The 16,772-nt window shown below is 35.9% G+C and overlaps 1 protein-coding gene across 8 annotated transcripts in view; it reads right to left on the minus strand.

Annotated features, from left to right (window-relative positions):
* The window catches only part of LOC117414616 (protein piccolo), a 111,543-nt gene that overhangs the window by 16,945 nt on the left and 77,826 nt on the right, over positions 1 to 16,772 (minus strand). For 4 of the 8 annotated variants that reach the window (XM_059027361.1, XM_059027359.1, XM_059027363.1 and 1 more), the window contains 10 exons: positions 15,643 to 15,710; positions 15,084 to 15,295; positions 11,919 to 11,969; positions 11,475 to 11,605; positions 10,287 to 10,313; positions 8,904 to 8,997; positions 8,343 to 8,414; positions 6,060 to 6,240; positions 5,369 to 5,563; positions 3,860 to 4,039 (listed from right to left, as the gene is read on the minus strand). In XM_059027361.1, the coding sequence (XP_058883344.1) occupies positions 3,860 to 4,039; positions 5,369 to 5,563; positions 6,060 to 6,240; positions 8,343 to 8,414; positions 8,904 to 8,997; positions 10,287 to 10,313; positions 11,475 to 11,605; positions 11,919 to 11,969; positions 15,084 to 15,295; positions 15,643 to 15,710 (1,211 nt within the window). Of the gene's footprint in view, positions 1 to 3,859; positions 4,040 to 5,368; positions 5,564 to 6,059; positions 6,241 to 8,342; positions 8,415 to 8,903; positions 8,998 to 10,286; positions 10,314 to 11,474; positions 11,606 to 11,918; positions 11,970 to 15,083; positions 15,296 to 15,642; positions 15,711 to 16,772 lie in introns of those variants that run through there. The other 4 variants (XM_059027362.1, XM_059027364.1, XM_059027365.1 and 1 more) reach the window with 4 other exon arrangements.

The raw sequence follows: 16,772 nt of genomic DNA on the forward strand, positions 1-16,772 counted from the left end.
ACTGCAAATGCAATACCAATCCACAAAAAGGGAGACAAAACTGAACCAGGTAACTACAGACCAATAAACCTGACTTCTATTATATGTACATTTATGGAATCTATAATAAGATCCAGTATGCTGGGAGACAGTCAGTATGGTTTTAGGAAAGGGAGATCGTGTCTAACTAACCTGCTTGATTTTTTTGAGGATGCAACATCGACAGTGGATAATTGCAAAGCATAGGACATGGTTTATTTAGATTTCCAGAAAGCTTTTGACAATTACTGAAATGAAGATGGAATCTATGAAAAAGATCTAGGAGTTTATGTTGACTCAGAAATGTCTTCATCATGTGGGGAAGCTATAAAAAAGGCCAACAAAATGCTCGGATATATAGTGAAAAGTATTGAATTTAAATCAAGGGAAGTAATGTTAAAACTACAATGCAACTACAATGCATTAGTAAGACCTCATCTAGAATATTGTGTTCAGTTCTGGTCACCTCGCTACAAAAAGTATATTGCTGCTCTAGAAAGAGTGCAAAGAAAAGCGACCAGAATTATTCTGGGTTTAAAAGGCATGTCATATGCAGACAGGCTGAAATAATTGAATCTTGAACAAAGAAGACTACGCGGTGATCTGATTCAAGCATTCAAAATTCTAAAAGGTATTGACAATGTCGACCCAGGGGATTTTTTCGACCTGAAGAAAGAAACAAGGACCAGGGGTCACAAGTGGAGATTAGATAAAGGGGCATTCAGAACAGAAAATAGGAGGCACTTTTTTACACAGAGAATTGTGAGGGTCTGGAACCAACTCCCCAGTAATGTTGTTGAATCTGACTCCCTGGGATCCTTCAAGAAGCTGCTTGATAATATACTGGGATCAATAAGCTAATAACAACCAAACGAGCAAGATGAGACAAATGGCCTCCTCTCGTTTGTAAACTTTCTTATGTTCTTATGAACATCTGTATAAGAATAGGAAACAATTAATGTGCAGGTAGTTTGCAGGTAGCACTGCAACCCTGACTAACTTAAATAAAAATGAACAGTATACATTGGCTTATAGGCTACTAATAATAATATGAATTACTGGTATGCAAAATTTGTTGCTAGTCCCTTGAAATTCATAATGAGAATTGACTGTCCTCCTGTAAGTATCATAACTTGTCAGTGCAGCACCATGGTCTATTCTGTGTTAATTGTCTAGGCTGCTAAGTTAATAATAAATAAATAAATAAATAAATAAATATGTTTAAATCATCTAGTTTCAATTTAAAATAATCTTTTATTTGCATTGTACACCAATGTATACAGTGCAGCAGCATGATTTATTTTGTGTTACCATACTGGTAGCCTACAGGCTAAAGTAAAAAGAAAGTGTGATTGATGTTAATTTGTATAGGCCTACTGTACAGATTTATATTTTTGTTCATAATGTAATGTGTAGTGTACCCAAAACACATCAGTGTTATTTCAGTGCAATGATTTATACATTTAAAATACATTGTGCACTATAAATGTATGTGTGTGCGATTTTATTGTATTTTTTTAAACCCTACACCTCCTAACAAAAACAACGTTGTTTTGATTCTTGGATGTATATATGTTGTCCTTCGGGCACCCTCTGCTGCAGCAAACCACAACTCAGCTCCCGCTATTTATTTGAACAATGTCGCACGACTCTCGCAATGCTAGAGGTCTTGCTAAGAAGACAAAACAAATATTTAAATGAGTATATTGCGGCTCTTTTCATTAACATATTTTCTCTTAGTACATACGACAAAATGTATACTTTGCTAAGTGTCGCAACAAAAATTCAAATTGCGGTATGTTTGTGCTGCGACTGGCCCATCTTAGTACACCTACCGCTAAATGACTTAAGATGGCAAATAATTGCCACAGGGAGGTGATGGAAACAGTTCTTAACTGTCTTTCACACAGCTTACTGAGATGTTTAAATTATTAACGTATGTTAATTTTGGGTAATCTCATTTGCATACGTTACAGGTTTTACTGTCTATTCATCGAGGGTTAGATGGTCTTAATTAGTGATAGTTAACCAAAAATAGTAAAAAAAAAAAATATTCAAAAATGAATCTGATTAAGTTAAGGCTATTTCACTGTGTGGCATTGTTCGATACAATTCTCTGCACTGTTACAATGTTAGTAAAGAATTATGTACTGTGATATAAAATGTATGGCTTGCTAAGTAACCTTTTAACAAGTAATAATTCATTTAGGGTGGGGTTTCTAGGAAGACGGCTACTGTATAAGCAGTTTCCAATATGCTGTCAGAATGTTTAACTGATAACCATAAAATGAAAGTTGTGAGTTAATTTGTTATGCTGTATGAAAATACCATAAGGCTGAATGGAAGCACACATTTATACACATAAAACATATATATTCTTTAATACGTATGTTTAAAGAAATACACAAAGACACACAGTAACACTAATGTAGTCAGTAAAAGAACATTTTTGTGTGGTATTAGTAAACTGTGCGATGACATATTCTAAGCACATTCTCTATGAATTATTTAGGAAACACATTACAGGTGCACTCCACTTATAACGGATCCTGTTAGAACGGTTTACAACGTATTGAGGAGGCATGTCCCTGCCAAACAACATGGGTTTTAATGGGGAATTACTCTGGTTAAAACTGACTAGTTTATAACGTATATACCGTTTAATACGTACCGTTTTCCTGTTCCACAGGCAGGTCTTTTGCATTTAATACGTACAGTTTAATTATACATAGAGTACTGTTTAATACGTACAGTTTTCCTGTTCCACAGGTAGATATTTTGCGCAAATAAGGTACATCCGGGACAGTAAATGACAGTCATGGCGGCATTTGTGACGTCAGGCAGGAAAACAGTTACTGTTTACTTTTATTGTTCTATGTTTTTGTTGGCACAGCCGTTGTACAATTTAAATGTATAACGTATGCAATTTTAATTACATTTAGTGAAACTATAAATTTGTAAAATGGTACTACTTATTACATTGTATGCCCCACAGGGGTGTGTTTTGTACAAATAATAAACTCCTGTTCTTAACCTGGCAGTTACGCTTTCTTGTATTGTTTCTATTGAAGGTACTCATGTTCGCAGTTACATACAGCATTTTGAACTGTCTTTACTACGCACTTTGTTTATAAAGTATTGTGGCGACACGGGGTCTCTCTTGTTTTTAACAGAATAAATGGACAGACACAGGGATTGCAGGTGCAAACAGGATATCCGCTTTTTATTCTCTACCCTACTCTCGGTCTCTATGGGCTGAGACCACGCCAAAACAACAACCTCTGGCTATCCAATCCTCCACTCTATGCCTCTGCTACCTCTGCTAGTTCAGTCACTCCTTCTCTGTCATGCTCACAGCCTTTACTGGCTCTCTCTCTGACTGACTCCTGCAGGTTTCGTTCTTGCAGCTTTTCGCAGATTGTCACTCACTTTCACTTTGTCTCTTAATCTCGCTCACCACTGTCACTCACAACTCACCCTCATATTGACGTAGCTCCTGTTCTTATACCACCAAGCTGGCACCCCCCCCAACTAGCTCTCCTCCAATCACTACAGCACATCACTCTCCCTGACTGCCCCCCCCCCCACATACACATTTCCTTGCCTTCCTAACCTAATCCTCCCCGACATGGTCTCTGTCTGAACAATACATGCACCTGCTCAAAGACAAACAGACAAACAACATAAAGTGTCCCTTCAGGGTGCAGCGCCCTCAGCAATACCCCGAGTCCCTACAATATTGCTTTCCATTGTCCCACTGGAGTCCATTATAAGTGGAGTGCACCTGTATATTGATTGTATTTTTAACTCTTTCAATGAGATTCGATGTGCATATTCTCACCTCCTTCAGACTTGGGCGATCCTTCAGACATCACTTTCCTGATGGCAAGCTGACTTGTATCTTTGCTCTCATTGGCTGGTGAAGGCAGATTGTCAGATTGAGTTCTTTGAATTGGGAGGACTCCCGCTATGCTGTGTCTGTGCTGCTTCTTGGCATGACTTGCCAGACCGCTTTTATGAACTGCTGCGGCAAGTGTGGGTGAAATGGAAACCCAGAGTATGTATCCTCACATGGAACCAGCTTAAGTGTTATTCATGCAAACAAAAGTGTTTCTGTATTTGGTCTGTATTTAGGTCAGTAGTGTTTCAAAAAAGACATCACATGCACAGCATTAAAAGGGTCGAGTTTTTCAAAACTGGCTGTTTCAGACATACATACATACTGTACATTACTTTCTGATTTAGGGGCTACGTGCACCCAAGCATGGTGTTTGTGGAAGAGATACTAGGGAGCTCTGTCTCTTTGGTGTGGGGCTATACTACTGTATGTTTATATTATGTTATGTCATTATTTTATATTGTATTTTAATATAATAGCAGGCTTGGTTTCTAAACTAGGGAACGGGGAGGCAAAGGCAAGGGTTGATTGTTTAGAAACAAAAGGCCATGCATTACATAGTTAGATCGAAATCAGGTGCCAGGGTTGGAGGAAAAAGAAATCCAAGTCTTTTTATTTTTTCCATTTGCTTTGTTAAATACGCAGGACTTCAATGTAAATACGTAGCTTGGTCAATTTGACTATAAAGTACAGTAAACCTATGCTTATTATATATTTCTGTCTGTACCATGGCTGTACAAAATACAATATAACAATAAGATATACACTAATTTCTGTTTTTTCAATTCCAAATTGCAATCCACTTCAATTTTGTAAGTGTATGACCTATGTAGGTAGCACTGTGCATCTCAAATATTTTTGATTGCAAACCATCTTTGGCAGAAGGAACATCACATCATACAGGTTGTTATACATGTACACTATGCCTGGTTCCATGACACTCAGGGATAAACAAAATACAGTTTTGCCTTTCACCATTAATATAATGTGTCTTAAGTCACAGTCATTTATAAAACCAAAACTGTGTGTCTGTTGCGAATTACTGAATCTCAAGTTACAGGAAAATGTTTGTAGTATTTTTATTTTATTTTTACTTTCTAGAGGTTCAAGTGGCTCTACTCTTTAAATGTGTTTCTATTTAATTCACTTTTTTAATGGGTTCATTGAGAGATGATGTAAAAAATAAAAAAAAAACATTCCACTTAAACTGAAGTTATAGTTGTATAGTTCAAACAGCCAGTTTCACTCTCCTTTTCTTAAATAAAAAGAGTAACATTTTATACAAGGTGGACTCAGTGGAGTATTCTAACTACACAAAGAAGTCTGACCGTGTTTAAAACAATTTAAAAAGGCAGAACAAAGGAAGAAGGGAAAAGGAAAAGAACAAAGAAAAAAGGTAGCAACAGATAAGAGTTAAGCTGCCATGCTGAGGAAGTTATTTGCGTCGTTTACTTGGTTGAAGACGGAGTTGCTGGACGGCAGCTTCGGCCGCTGCAATGGCAGCCCCTGCATCTTCAAGATGGGTCTGAGTGACACTGGTTTTGCTTTGACTGCGGGATGGTCCGTGAGAGCGTAAATGTCCTTCTGAGGAGGACTTGGAGCTGCCAGGGCTGCTGTGAGATTTCTCAATGGTGGGCACCTGCATGTCTACAAGAATAACACAACGGCTGGATGTGTAATACCAGTGTTCCACAGGCTTTACTGCTCAACGCAACACTAATTCCCACACTCGAGGGGTCTTTTTCTTTTGCAGGTGTAATATGATATTAAACAGATAATATTAGTACAATGTAGTTATAGATCATATAAAGAAAGCATCCTTTTAAGTCAAGCTGTTTTTTTTCTTTTCCTCATTCTGTAACTTGTTTATAACAAGCATCTACCACCACCAGCACACACACCAAAAAACGACATAACATTATATCCTGTGTACAACAATTTAAAACCATGTCAGTGTTTACATGATTGTTTAATGACTTGTGACCCATGTTTTTGCAAATGTGTTTTTTGGAAATATTTTTTAAATTGGCTTTTTTTCAAAAATGTATTTCTAGAATAATTGTGGAGCAATATTCCAGAACATAACATCCTAATGTAAATATCTGTGTGAAGGTGAATTTATTATTAACACAATATCCCTTACCTTTGGATGGATCTGGGAAAATTCCATGGCTTCTGCTTTTGCTCACAGATGGCTTTGGTGACTGCTGGCTGCTCTGTCCGGAATGAGATCTTCCCTGTTCGATGCTGTCACTTTGTTCCTTTAGAGGGTACCACCTATGAGCATTGTCGAGGTGGGAGGTGTTGGACAAATCAATGAGAACCTGGGTTCATAATAAAAAGGGGAAATAGAATGATTAATTCATGAAAAAAACAGAACAAACCAATTGTATGCAATAAAGGATGCAATGGTTATAACTCAGCGTTGATAAACTCACCTTTGTATCTTCATCGCACAGTACACCTTTTCCTAGTACATTTTCTAGTTAGACAGAATAATTCCCACAGATTCATAATTAATTCTACCATAGGAGTACCAGATAGACAAAGAGGACCGAAAGCAACAACACTGCAATTCAATTTTCTTGGCGAAGTCAAGAAGAGTTGATTAAAGAAAAAGATTACTGTGAAAAGTTAAGGTCCTTTTTTGTTTGACAATACCATCTTGGAACATCTGTCTCTAGATCGCATATAAGGACAAAAACAAAAATAGCATTTTAACACCTGTGCAGCCTTACTAAGTTCTTAATGTTGACACAGTTATCTGTTTTGTCTTGGCTTTACTATAATTCAGTACCGCTATTAACTCAGCACAGTCTACTTCAGCTGGTGCAGAATGTGGCAATGTTGAAATGGGTTCTGGCTAGCAGCTGCTGTATCTTTAGAAAGGCTGCAGTTTAAATATTTGTTTAAACCTTTTGTTTACAAGTCTAAGTATCATACACAAGCCTCCTAGTACAACACGATTGAAGGAATGTGCAAATTCAAATATATATCGGAACACTTCTAAATCAAATCTCACAAACTTGACTAACAATGCCCAAGTGTGATATTTTTTTTCGATGTATCAGACTGTCTTCAGTTTCAGTCTGAATTTGCATGCATTTAGGAGGGTAAGTAAAAAAAACTCAACATTATTTGCATTAATTATGTTATACAGATGCACTCCGCTTATAACGGACTCCAAGGGACAATGGAAATCATTTCTTTATAAACGATGTAGTAAACACAATTTGAAATGCTGTATGTAACTGCAAATATAAGTACCTAAATATAAACAAGAAAGCTTAACTGCCAAATAATGGAAGTTTACTATTTGTACAAAAGTCAAAACATGTCCCCGTGGGCCATACAATGTAATAAGTAGTACCCTTTTTACGAATTTATATTTTCGCTAAATGTAATTAAAATTGTATACGTTACACATTTAAATTGTACAACGGCTGTGCCAACAAAAACAAAGAACAATAAAAGGAAACAGTAACTGTTTTCCTGCCTGACGTCACAAATGCCGCCATGACTGTCATTTACTGTCCCGGATGCACCTTATTTGCGCAAAATATCTACCTGTGGAACAGGAAAACTGTACGTATTAAACGGTAATTTACGTATTAAACTGTACATATTAAATGCAAAAGACCTGCCTGTGGAACAGGGAAACTTTATGTATTAAACGGTATATATGTTATAAAGTAATCCCTTTGAACCAAATCCACCATTAAAACCCATGTTGTTTGGCAGGACCCATTATAAGTGAAGTGCACCTGTACATACAGCTGGGTAACAGACTGTCACAAAGACGGCCGGAGTGGGTGGTGTCAGACCAGAAGCAGGAAATAAACAGACAGAGACTTGTGGTTTGGTGGAGCTGAGCGAATGCTTTCGCTCAGCATTTAATAAACAGAACAGAAAATAAAAGGTTTGAAACAAAAAACAGGACACGGCACTTGAGGCCAAAATAAAAGGACAAACAAAACGTACTAACACACAAACGGTGGATGCACAGACAAACAAACAAACACGGTGAGTGAAAACACTATTTTTACGTTATGTTATTTTACTTTATTTCTCCTCCTCCTCTCTCCCGTTCTCCACTCACCGAACACCCAACCCCGAGTGAATGCTACGTGTCTCTATATATACTGTTGTGTTGGGATTCAATTACTAATTAATTATTCACTTGAATCCCAGCACGTGAATTAATTCTGTGCAACCCCGTGCTCACATATCACATTTAACCAGCACGTGAAGTGCAATCCCGTGCCTAAATATAATTATACAATTTAAATACACGTGAAACACAGACCCGTTTATATCCCGTGTACCAATGACTATACACCAACATTAACACACGCACCATACAACACATAATACACACATGTACACAGGGGCGGGGCACATTGCCACACAGACGAATACAACTTACTTCCCCAAGAAAGTCATTGGAAGAGAATCTATCATAGTCCCAAACAGTCACTTCCAGGGTCTTCTTCTTCAACTATAGTTTAATAAATTAAAAAAAATAAATTACAGATTCCTGTTTTCACCTTGTTGTCACATCTCTACAACAAGTACCATTTGATATCTTCCCTTCTGCCCTCTTCTTGACAGGCTTAATATGACAGTTGTCTCTAACAACCTTGATCCAACTAAATTGATTCTAGAATCGGGCAAGCTTAAATAGACCTTTATGCAGTTACAGAATCACAGACCTAAATGATGAAGATAGTGGGACCCTTTCTAAAATTAATTTTTTATTTTTTTTTCTGGAAGATAACTAACATGTGTTTATTAATTCAAACCACAGTAACAAAAGATGAGAGCGCATGCCGAACCTGAAATTATATTAAAATTAGTTTTTTTGTGCATTATAGTATACTTCACAATTCTGTTTCTACTACTGCAACCACAATTTATAAATCTATCTCTATAAGAATGAAGCAACACTGTTAAAGCAACTCAAGATAGAAAGATTTCAAAAAGTTACCTGCTCCATGTGGATATTTTTATAAATGACAGTTTGATTCCATTCAGGGTCAAGGCTTTTCTGCACATACTTGGTCCTTCTCTTGTTCTCGACACTACATTATAATATATAGACAGTAGATAATTCAGGAACTTGAAGTTAAATTAAAGCAACCAACTAAGTGTATAATGATGTAACAAAATGCAATTGTTAGCTAAAAGATTATTTGAACTATTAATGTACTGTATCTACAGCTATGGCCAAAAGTTTTGCATCATCCTCTATATAGAATTAACTAATTTTGCTTCATAAAGTCGAACGAAACCTGCTGAATAATGTTATGTTGACACATTGAAGAACATAACGCTTTGTGGTTTTCCATAGACTTAACCAAAAACTGGCAAAAATTGAATAATGTGGAATCTAGCGTTAAATATTGTACTACTATTATTGGCTTCCAGTAGACTTGTGCGATATCCTTTTGTAAGTTCTTTGATTACATGATGTTAAATAAAATATGTAAATTCTGTTCATAAAGTCTCAATCCTAAAATTCTGCTTTTGGCCATAGCTGTACATTACACAAGTATTTGGACACAGGTAGTACTGATGCAACTATTTAAATGATTGTGTCCCAATACCATTCCAATACTAGTTGCAGAGTAGTGTAATCTTGGATTAAGGCACTGCAAATATATAGCAAACCAAATAAAACAGTAATTTAGTTGAGCATTCTGACAGAAAAACAATGTATTGCAAAGACTTATTTTGATAATTTCACATTAGATATCTATTTTCCTGTTCATTTTCTTATCCCTTGGCTGAATGTGGGACATGTTTATTCAAACAACGCACATTGAAAAACAGAACATTTACTTAACTGGCTTTGTATTTTTTTGTCTTCTGAGAGAAAGCTCCACAAAAACTACATTTTTAATTAATGATCTCTAATCCAAGACTAAATGTATCATTTCTCTCTTTAAACCAGTCATCTACATGTTCAAACAGAAATAAATACTGACAAGAAAATACAGATTATCAGATTCCACGGACCATGTCAGATCAGGTCTTAATTTGATATACAGAGAACAGCATTACACTTATGTTTAGATGTTCTTAAAACATTTAACAATATTTTTTATATAACTATTTGATGGTAATGCTGAATGGCATACTCAAGACATTCACACCTGTCAGCACATGCACAATTATTACATTTAGTGTGGACAGTTGTTTTTATGGGTTTTTGTTTGTAGGTTTTTCAGCAGAAACAGATACTAGTTTGTGCTGTGACGTAGTTTGGAGAGAAACGGGCTACTCTTTCAGGAAGAAGGAAGAAGATTCACACTGTAGAATGGCAAGCAAACAAGCAAAGAAAAAAAGAAACCACAGCACAGTACCATACCTTGCATTCTGGACAACCATGACTTGGCTACATTGATCCAAAGGATTGCAGCAGACATAAGAAAAATTGCCAAAAAGTAATAGAAGCAGAGGGAAGAAAGCCAAGAAAAAAAAACATAAGAAAGAGAGAAAAAGCCAGATATGATTGTAAATATGAAATAAATCCTGAATGAACTGTACTGACAAATGTAATATCTATCAGCACAGATCTATTGTGTAAATCAGCTGCATTGTACAGCATAAAAAACCAAATCATCACCATTAGTCTAGAGCAGTGGTTCTCAAAGTTTTTTGTTCGTGGACCACCTGAATGTTTTTTTTTTTTTTCAATTTTGGCGGACCACACAATAAACAGTATAGGTCACTGAAAAATAAGAATGTAAAGAAATCACTATAATACTAAGAATAACCATAGACTTACCTTTCTTTGTTTCAATGTGATGGGTGGGCTTGTTTTTGTGAGCAAAGTTATTTTAAAATTGGAGTTTTAAAGAACGGTTATAGTTGACTTTTCATTAACACAAATTTACCGAGAGAGAAAAAAAATTATTGTTTAATTTTTTGAAATTGATAATTTCAGCAGAAATTGATTTATGTGAATTAATAATCTGTGAAATTACAATACACCCATGAGGTACCAGTACAGTGGGAGCTATGACTCTGCAGCTATAACCTTTATTTATAAAAAGGACTGTTTGGATGCTGGTTGGCTGTTGAGGATTTTTTTTACCATGCAGAATAATACAATGCATGGCAGAATTAATTTTTGCCGAAGCAGTTCAATTAATAAATTATCAATAGAAAACATATAAGAGGCAGCTCAATGCATTCTTACATATTTCTCTCAGTATATTGATACTCTGCACACGTCTTTGTGGGAATTTGTAATTTGGTAAAACTTGTAATTAGTTTTAGAGATGTCATTTTTAGTGATGCCAAAGGGGCTTGTTTCCTAGGAGACAGGGGAACTTGCACAAGAGACAGACAGCAATTAAACAGTGTTTAACAAGTTGCTGATATTGACATGTAACGACTGTGGCTGAATCCACAGCTCCTCCGGTTACAACCAGTGTAGTTATTAGACAGTTCAATGAATTTAACATGTTTTGGGTTCTTTGGCTATGAAAATAAATAAAAAAGTAATGTGAGAAAAAAAAGGTCCAAAGTATCCTTCTGTGAGTAAACTTACCCTCTCCCTGGTAGAAGATAAACTTTAACGAAAGGGTCAGAATAGCCATTGTTGTCCCTTGGGGCAAGGTTTCTTGCTTGTAGAACATGGACAATAAGATTGCCAAGGTGTTTGTCGTAGTTTACTTGTAACTGAAGAAGAAAAAAAGTTTGATATACTGAAGATGCTTTGCATATGTTTTAACACAACATTTTCAAGAAAATACAGAAATTATTCAATTTCCACTTCCAAAAATCTTTGAGCGAAAGGGTTATAAGATTATGCTCATAGGAAGCTCTATTGGCACCTTCTGTGACTGCAGCCAGTGCCATTGTACCTAACGTTTCATGTACACTAAATTCAGAGAAATAAAAAAGAGCAAATATATGCAGTGCAGTGTATTACAAAAGCAGACAGTACAGCCTGAAAACCAGAAAATGACATAATTCAATAGACAACTCTTACCTGTATTTCACCAGTGATAGGATGGGAGTGGGATTTTGAGGCTTCAGCAGGCTGTAAAGAGGGATGCAATTACTAAAATGTTGCCCTTATCCAAAAATGGACATTGATTTCTAATTTTGTAAGAAACCTGATCCTGTCTAGATGCTTTTGCATATGTGTATTTACAGTAGTTAACTAGAGCTTAAAAAAAACAACAAAAAAAGTCGAAGTAAACTTTATAGTTTTACAGGACACAAAGTTAATTTTAAACCAAAAATGTCAGTTCAATGTATGTGCAATTTATTCTCATGGAACTGTGCTTTTAAGAACTAAAGTCATTGTCACACTTTTACTGTACTGCTAAAAAGATTGAAACACACAATTGCATAAGGAGCTCACAACTAACCGATAATGCAATAAGGATAAAATCCTTATCTCTGTCAGGTATGGATGAATGCGCTCTGTAATCATTTGTTGGAATTATACATTACTCATCACTGAAGTACTGAAGCAGTCTTCAGTATATATATATATATATATATATATATATATATATATATATATATATATATATATATATATATATATTATCATTTCAGTAAATAACCCAATGCATCAATATAAACATACCAGGACTCGTATAAAGGTGTATGTAAAATACTGCATATGAAGGTTACTGCCTAGAATCGTGTGTTCCATCATTTTTATGCCATGAATGATGAAGAATAAACAGTGTCAAGTGAAGTCATAAAAGGCCATTCTTTGTTATAAAACACAATATTTCATACAATAACCTATTTACTATGTTTTTAGTTTAGTTTTCTTAGAACTATTCTGTAGAAAGGATCATTGTTTATTCCTTCTGATTGTCCAGTGACAGATTTATAATATTTTTCAAACCATAGAACCAGGCAACAGACAAGTTTGATTATATTGTGAACAAAACAACTAGCAAACAGATATTCAAGTAAATCTATAACAAAAGAAACACATTTATAAAATACAAGTCCAATAACAAATATCCAGAAAGAACTGGAATTGCTTTGCTTTGGATAAATTACTTGAGCTAAATTTAGAAAACTAATTTTGTTTCCTTAAAAAATGAATGACTAAGACTGGTACAGTTGCAAGATTAATGCACAAAAGTACTGTGCAAGTGTCAGCCTTGAGATGTTCTCTCTCCAGTTCTGCAAGCTTGTGTCCTGGGAATGGGAACTGCTTATTAACATATATAAAAAAATGTTTTCAACGATACAGTATATCTCAGTTGCAGCATTAATGACAAATGACTGTTCCAGACTGTGTATCATTTTAAAAAGATGGCTAACCAGTGCTCTAAAATGTCTTAACTATTAGCTTTATTGGCATTGTTATTCATCCCCCTTTTAGAATATTGAAAATCTTTTTTTCTGTTAATTCAGGCTATGTGAGCGTGTACGCTGTAGATATATCTTTGTATCTGTGCTATAGGTAACATAGTTTGATTGCAGCTAGACCATTGAAGGGCATCTTTAATGCATTAAAAAATCATGACTGAAAGGAGTATCTTTGTTGGAAGATCTGCAACCTACAATGCATGATTGGATACCTATAGCTGTGTCTGAAATGGCCTGCCACCTACCCCCTGCTTAGACAGGCAATGTTCCTGACACGCAGCAAATGAGACACAATGAACAAGAGGAATATAGTTGTGAGTCAGCATACATGCTATTACAGGGAAACACCAATTATGTTTTAATCCACGATAAATATATTTCCCCAGAGTGCAGGTACTAACCCAGTCCTGTATTTTATAATTAATAAAGTATGGAAGAAAATGAACTCAGAGTATCAACCTAGGTCTGATATAAAGTAGGTGCAGCTAAAATAATGAAACAAATAATAAAAAAAGAAAAAAGGATTTGTTCCACAATGCCAATAATAATATTAGTCCACCACCCCAACCACCAATAGGGTTTGCTCTTTCAGACACAGATTGTTTCAGCAATCCCGTTTTTATTATAAGATATTGCAATCAACTAGTCTGTCATAATTGTTTAATCAGGGCATATAAATAAACCAGTAGCATCAGTATCAAGATTCATCAACATACTGCAGTCTGTCACTGGAAAAACACACAACTGTCCCAACGCGAACATGACCAAGGGTTTGGAGGAATTCAATTCACATACTGTGTTTAAGTGCATGTATTTAAAACAATGACACAATTGAAAGCAATAATTGACTTCTGATTCATATTTGTATTTCGTCTTGCATGAATAGTAATATGGCAATTTGACTGCAGGGATTGCATTTATTGTATTGTAACCCTGTCTCTTATTGGAATGCTGACGAAAGACACCCTCTAAAAAACAAGCACGACCATGGGCTTTTCTCTAAATGTAATTTCAATAATATACAAACAATTCCATTGCAGTACTTCAAAATCCTGCTGTGTAAGAAATAATTACTGTTGAAGTACTATCTTCCAGTCTGACTAAGCTGTTCCCTCATGATGAGGTAATCAAAACACAAAGTGAAAGCTCATTTTTGGATACTATTTTCTGCACTGGTAATTTTCAATTTCAGTTTGGAATGTGACATGTTTAAATGCTCTGAAAAAATCTGCTCTATATTATACATTTAAGCAAGTAGAGCATTTTGTTTTATCATTTTACAGAAATTGTATTTACTGTATTTTTGATTTACTGATATTTCAAATATAAACATGATCAGCATTATTTACAAACAGGGACAAATAAGAACTACTGTAGGGTGCTATCAAGCCACTTTTAGTTAGGAAAAAAAACATTTTAGGGAAAACTAAAATCATGCAGTGAACAGAGCAAATGAATTTCTTTCACATGCACTCACATGAGGTATTTTCCATTTTCCTAAAACCCCTTTCCCGTTATTTGAATTAGGCCTTCAGTGACTTATATCAGGTTAAAACAAATACTATATATATATATATATATATATATATATATATATATATATATATATATATATATATATATATTCAACCTATTCTGGTTCCGCCTTTTATAGCTTAGAACTGTTTTTAATATAGCTGTGGCTTGCATTTTCCCCATAATGCCATTTCACTTGATATTTAACAATCAAATGCAGAATGCAGTTAAAAATACTGCCTAGTGCATAAAAAATCGGAACAACGAAACAAAAAAAAACAATGATATTTCTCACCTTGCTACTGTGTCTTTTCTTGCTCACTGATGGTGAACCAGGCTGGCCAGGGCTTGGGACAGCACTAGAGGCAGCTGATGGAGTGCCTGAGTGAATGTGGGTGCCTTTCTCCGTGGCTGAGATGACCGAAGAAGGTGCCTGTTGCTGAGAAACCTTCTGTAGTTCTGCTGCTAGTTGTTTAGGATCGACTCCTGGAGACCTTTGTCTTTCTGCTATGGAAACATAAAACAAAGAAAAAGTGATTTTAACAGCATAAATCATTTATTTGCCATTGAATGTAAATACACTTTGGCCCTCTGACTTGGAAACAGAAGGTCCCTATATAGAAGGACGTACTATTATGAGCTTACACAGAACTTCACTGCCTCTAAACATATTTTAATTCAGGGAATTCTGAGAAGTGAGATACGCATTAATTACATTACGTGAACAGAGTATTGATCTAGTGAATGCTGTACCTACAGTTGAAATCTTATCAGAAGTTCTCTAAAAACACTAGCATCAGGTATGCACTGACAACATGTAGTCGGGCATTATGAAGTCATCAGCATTCACCTACCGGCCTTTGTTTGGTCGTGGAGCTCCAGGTGCTCTGGGTTTTTGGAATCTGATAACATGTTCAAGTCCCTAAGGAAAAGAAAGTGAAAAGAGAAGAGACTATTCTCCAATGCTTTTGATTCTCAATGACCAGGAAATATGAGAAGTGGTTAATGAGAAAACTGCAGTTTTCAAGCATGACATACCTACCAGATCTATTTTACCAACCAATTTAAAGTTATAAGCAGAAATAACATGTAAACAATACAAAAATAAAAAATAAACATTTTGTGTGAAAGTATATTATTGCTGATAACACAGGCAAAGTTTTAATACATAAAAGACATATACAATAATTTGACATAATAAACAACCCCCCCCCCAACCATTTCCACATTAAGAGGGACCACCCATTCCCTTGCCAACTCCCACTATCCCACAGCCTATATAATGCAACTATTCTCCCTTTTGTTGAATACTCACAGCCAACACTGCTTAGACTGCACTAAAAACCAATATACTTGAGACTGCAGTACCAGCACACCGTGTTCCTATCCCACATCCATCTTTCTAAATGTTGGGAGGTACAGTATTTGAAAATAGCTGAAACCTAAATCTTTCTAGTGTACCATACCAGTGCAAATTTGCTCTTTTATGTAACTTTGCAGTGCTGAATAATTTATTAAAAAATCTAAAAGTAAAAGCACTCGCGTAGAGTGCAGGATGCTCCCTATAGTCTGGACGTCGTCGGTTCGAGTCCAGGCTATTCCTATGCCGACCAAGGACGGGAGCTCCCAGGGGGCGGCGCACAACTGGCGGAGAGAGGGTTAGGTCGGCCAGGGTGCCCTCGGCTCACCGTGCACCAGCGACCCCTGTGGACTGGCCGGGCGCCTGTGGGCTTGCCTGTAAGCTGCCCAGGGCTGTGTTGTCCTCCGACGCTGAGTAACAAAAACATTTATGCTTAGCTTAATCCAGTATTCCTGTCTTGATTACCGGTAAATACATGAATGAAATCACAGTTTAGAGATGATTCTGAAGAACCCTCTAATCTTTCATTATTCAGAAACAAATAAAGTTTATTTAACCATACACACAGATTGCATTATACCTGCAAATAAAATTAAGACACAATGACAAGCCAAAATGGAAAGA

This window comes from Acipenser ruthenus, chromosome 7, assembly GCF_902713425.1.
Source record: "Acipenser ruthenus chromosome 7, fAciRut3.2 maternal haplotype, whole genome shotgun sequence".
Lineage (NCBI taxonomy): Eukaryota > Metazoa > Chordata > Actinopteri > Acipenseriformes > Acipenseridae > Acipenser > Acipenser ruthenus.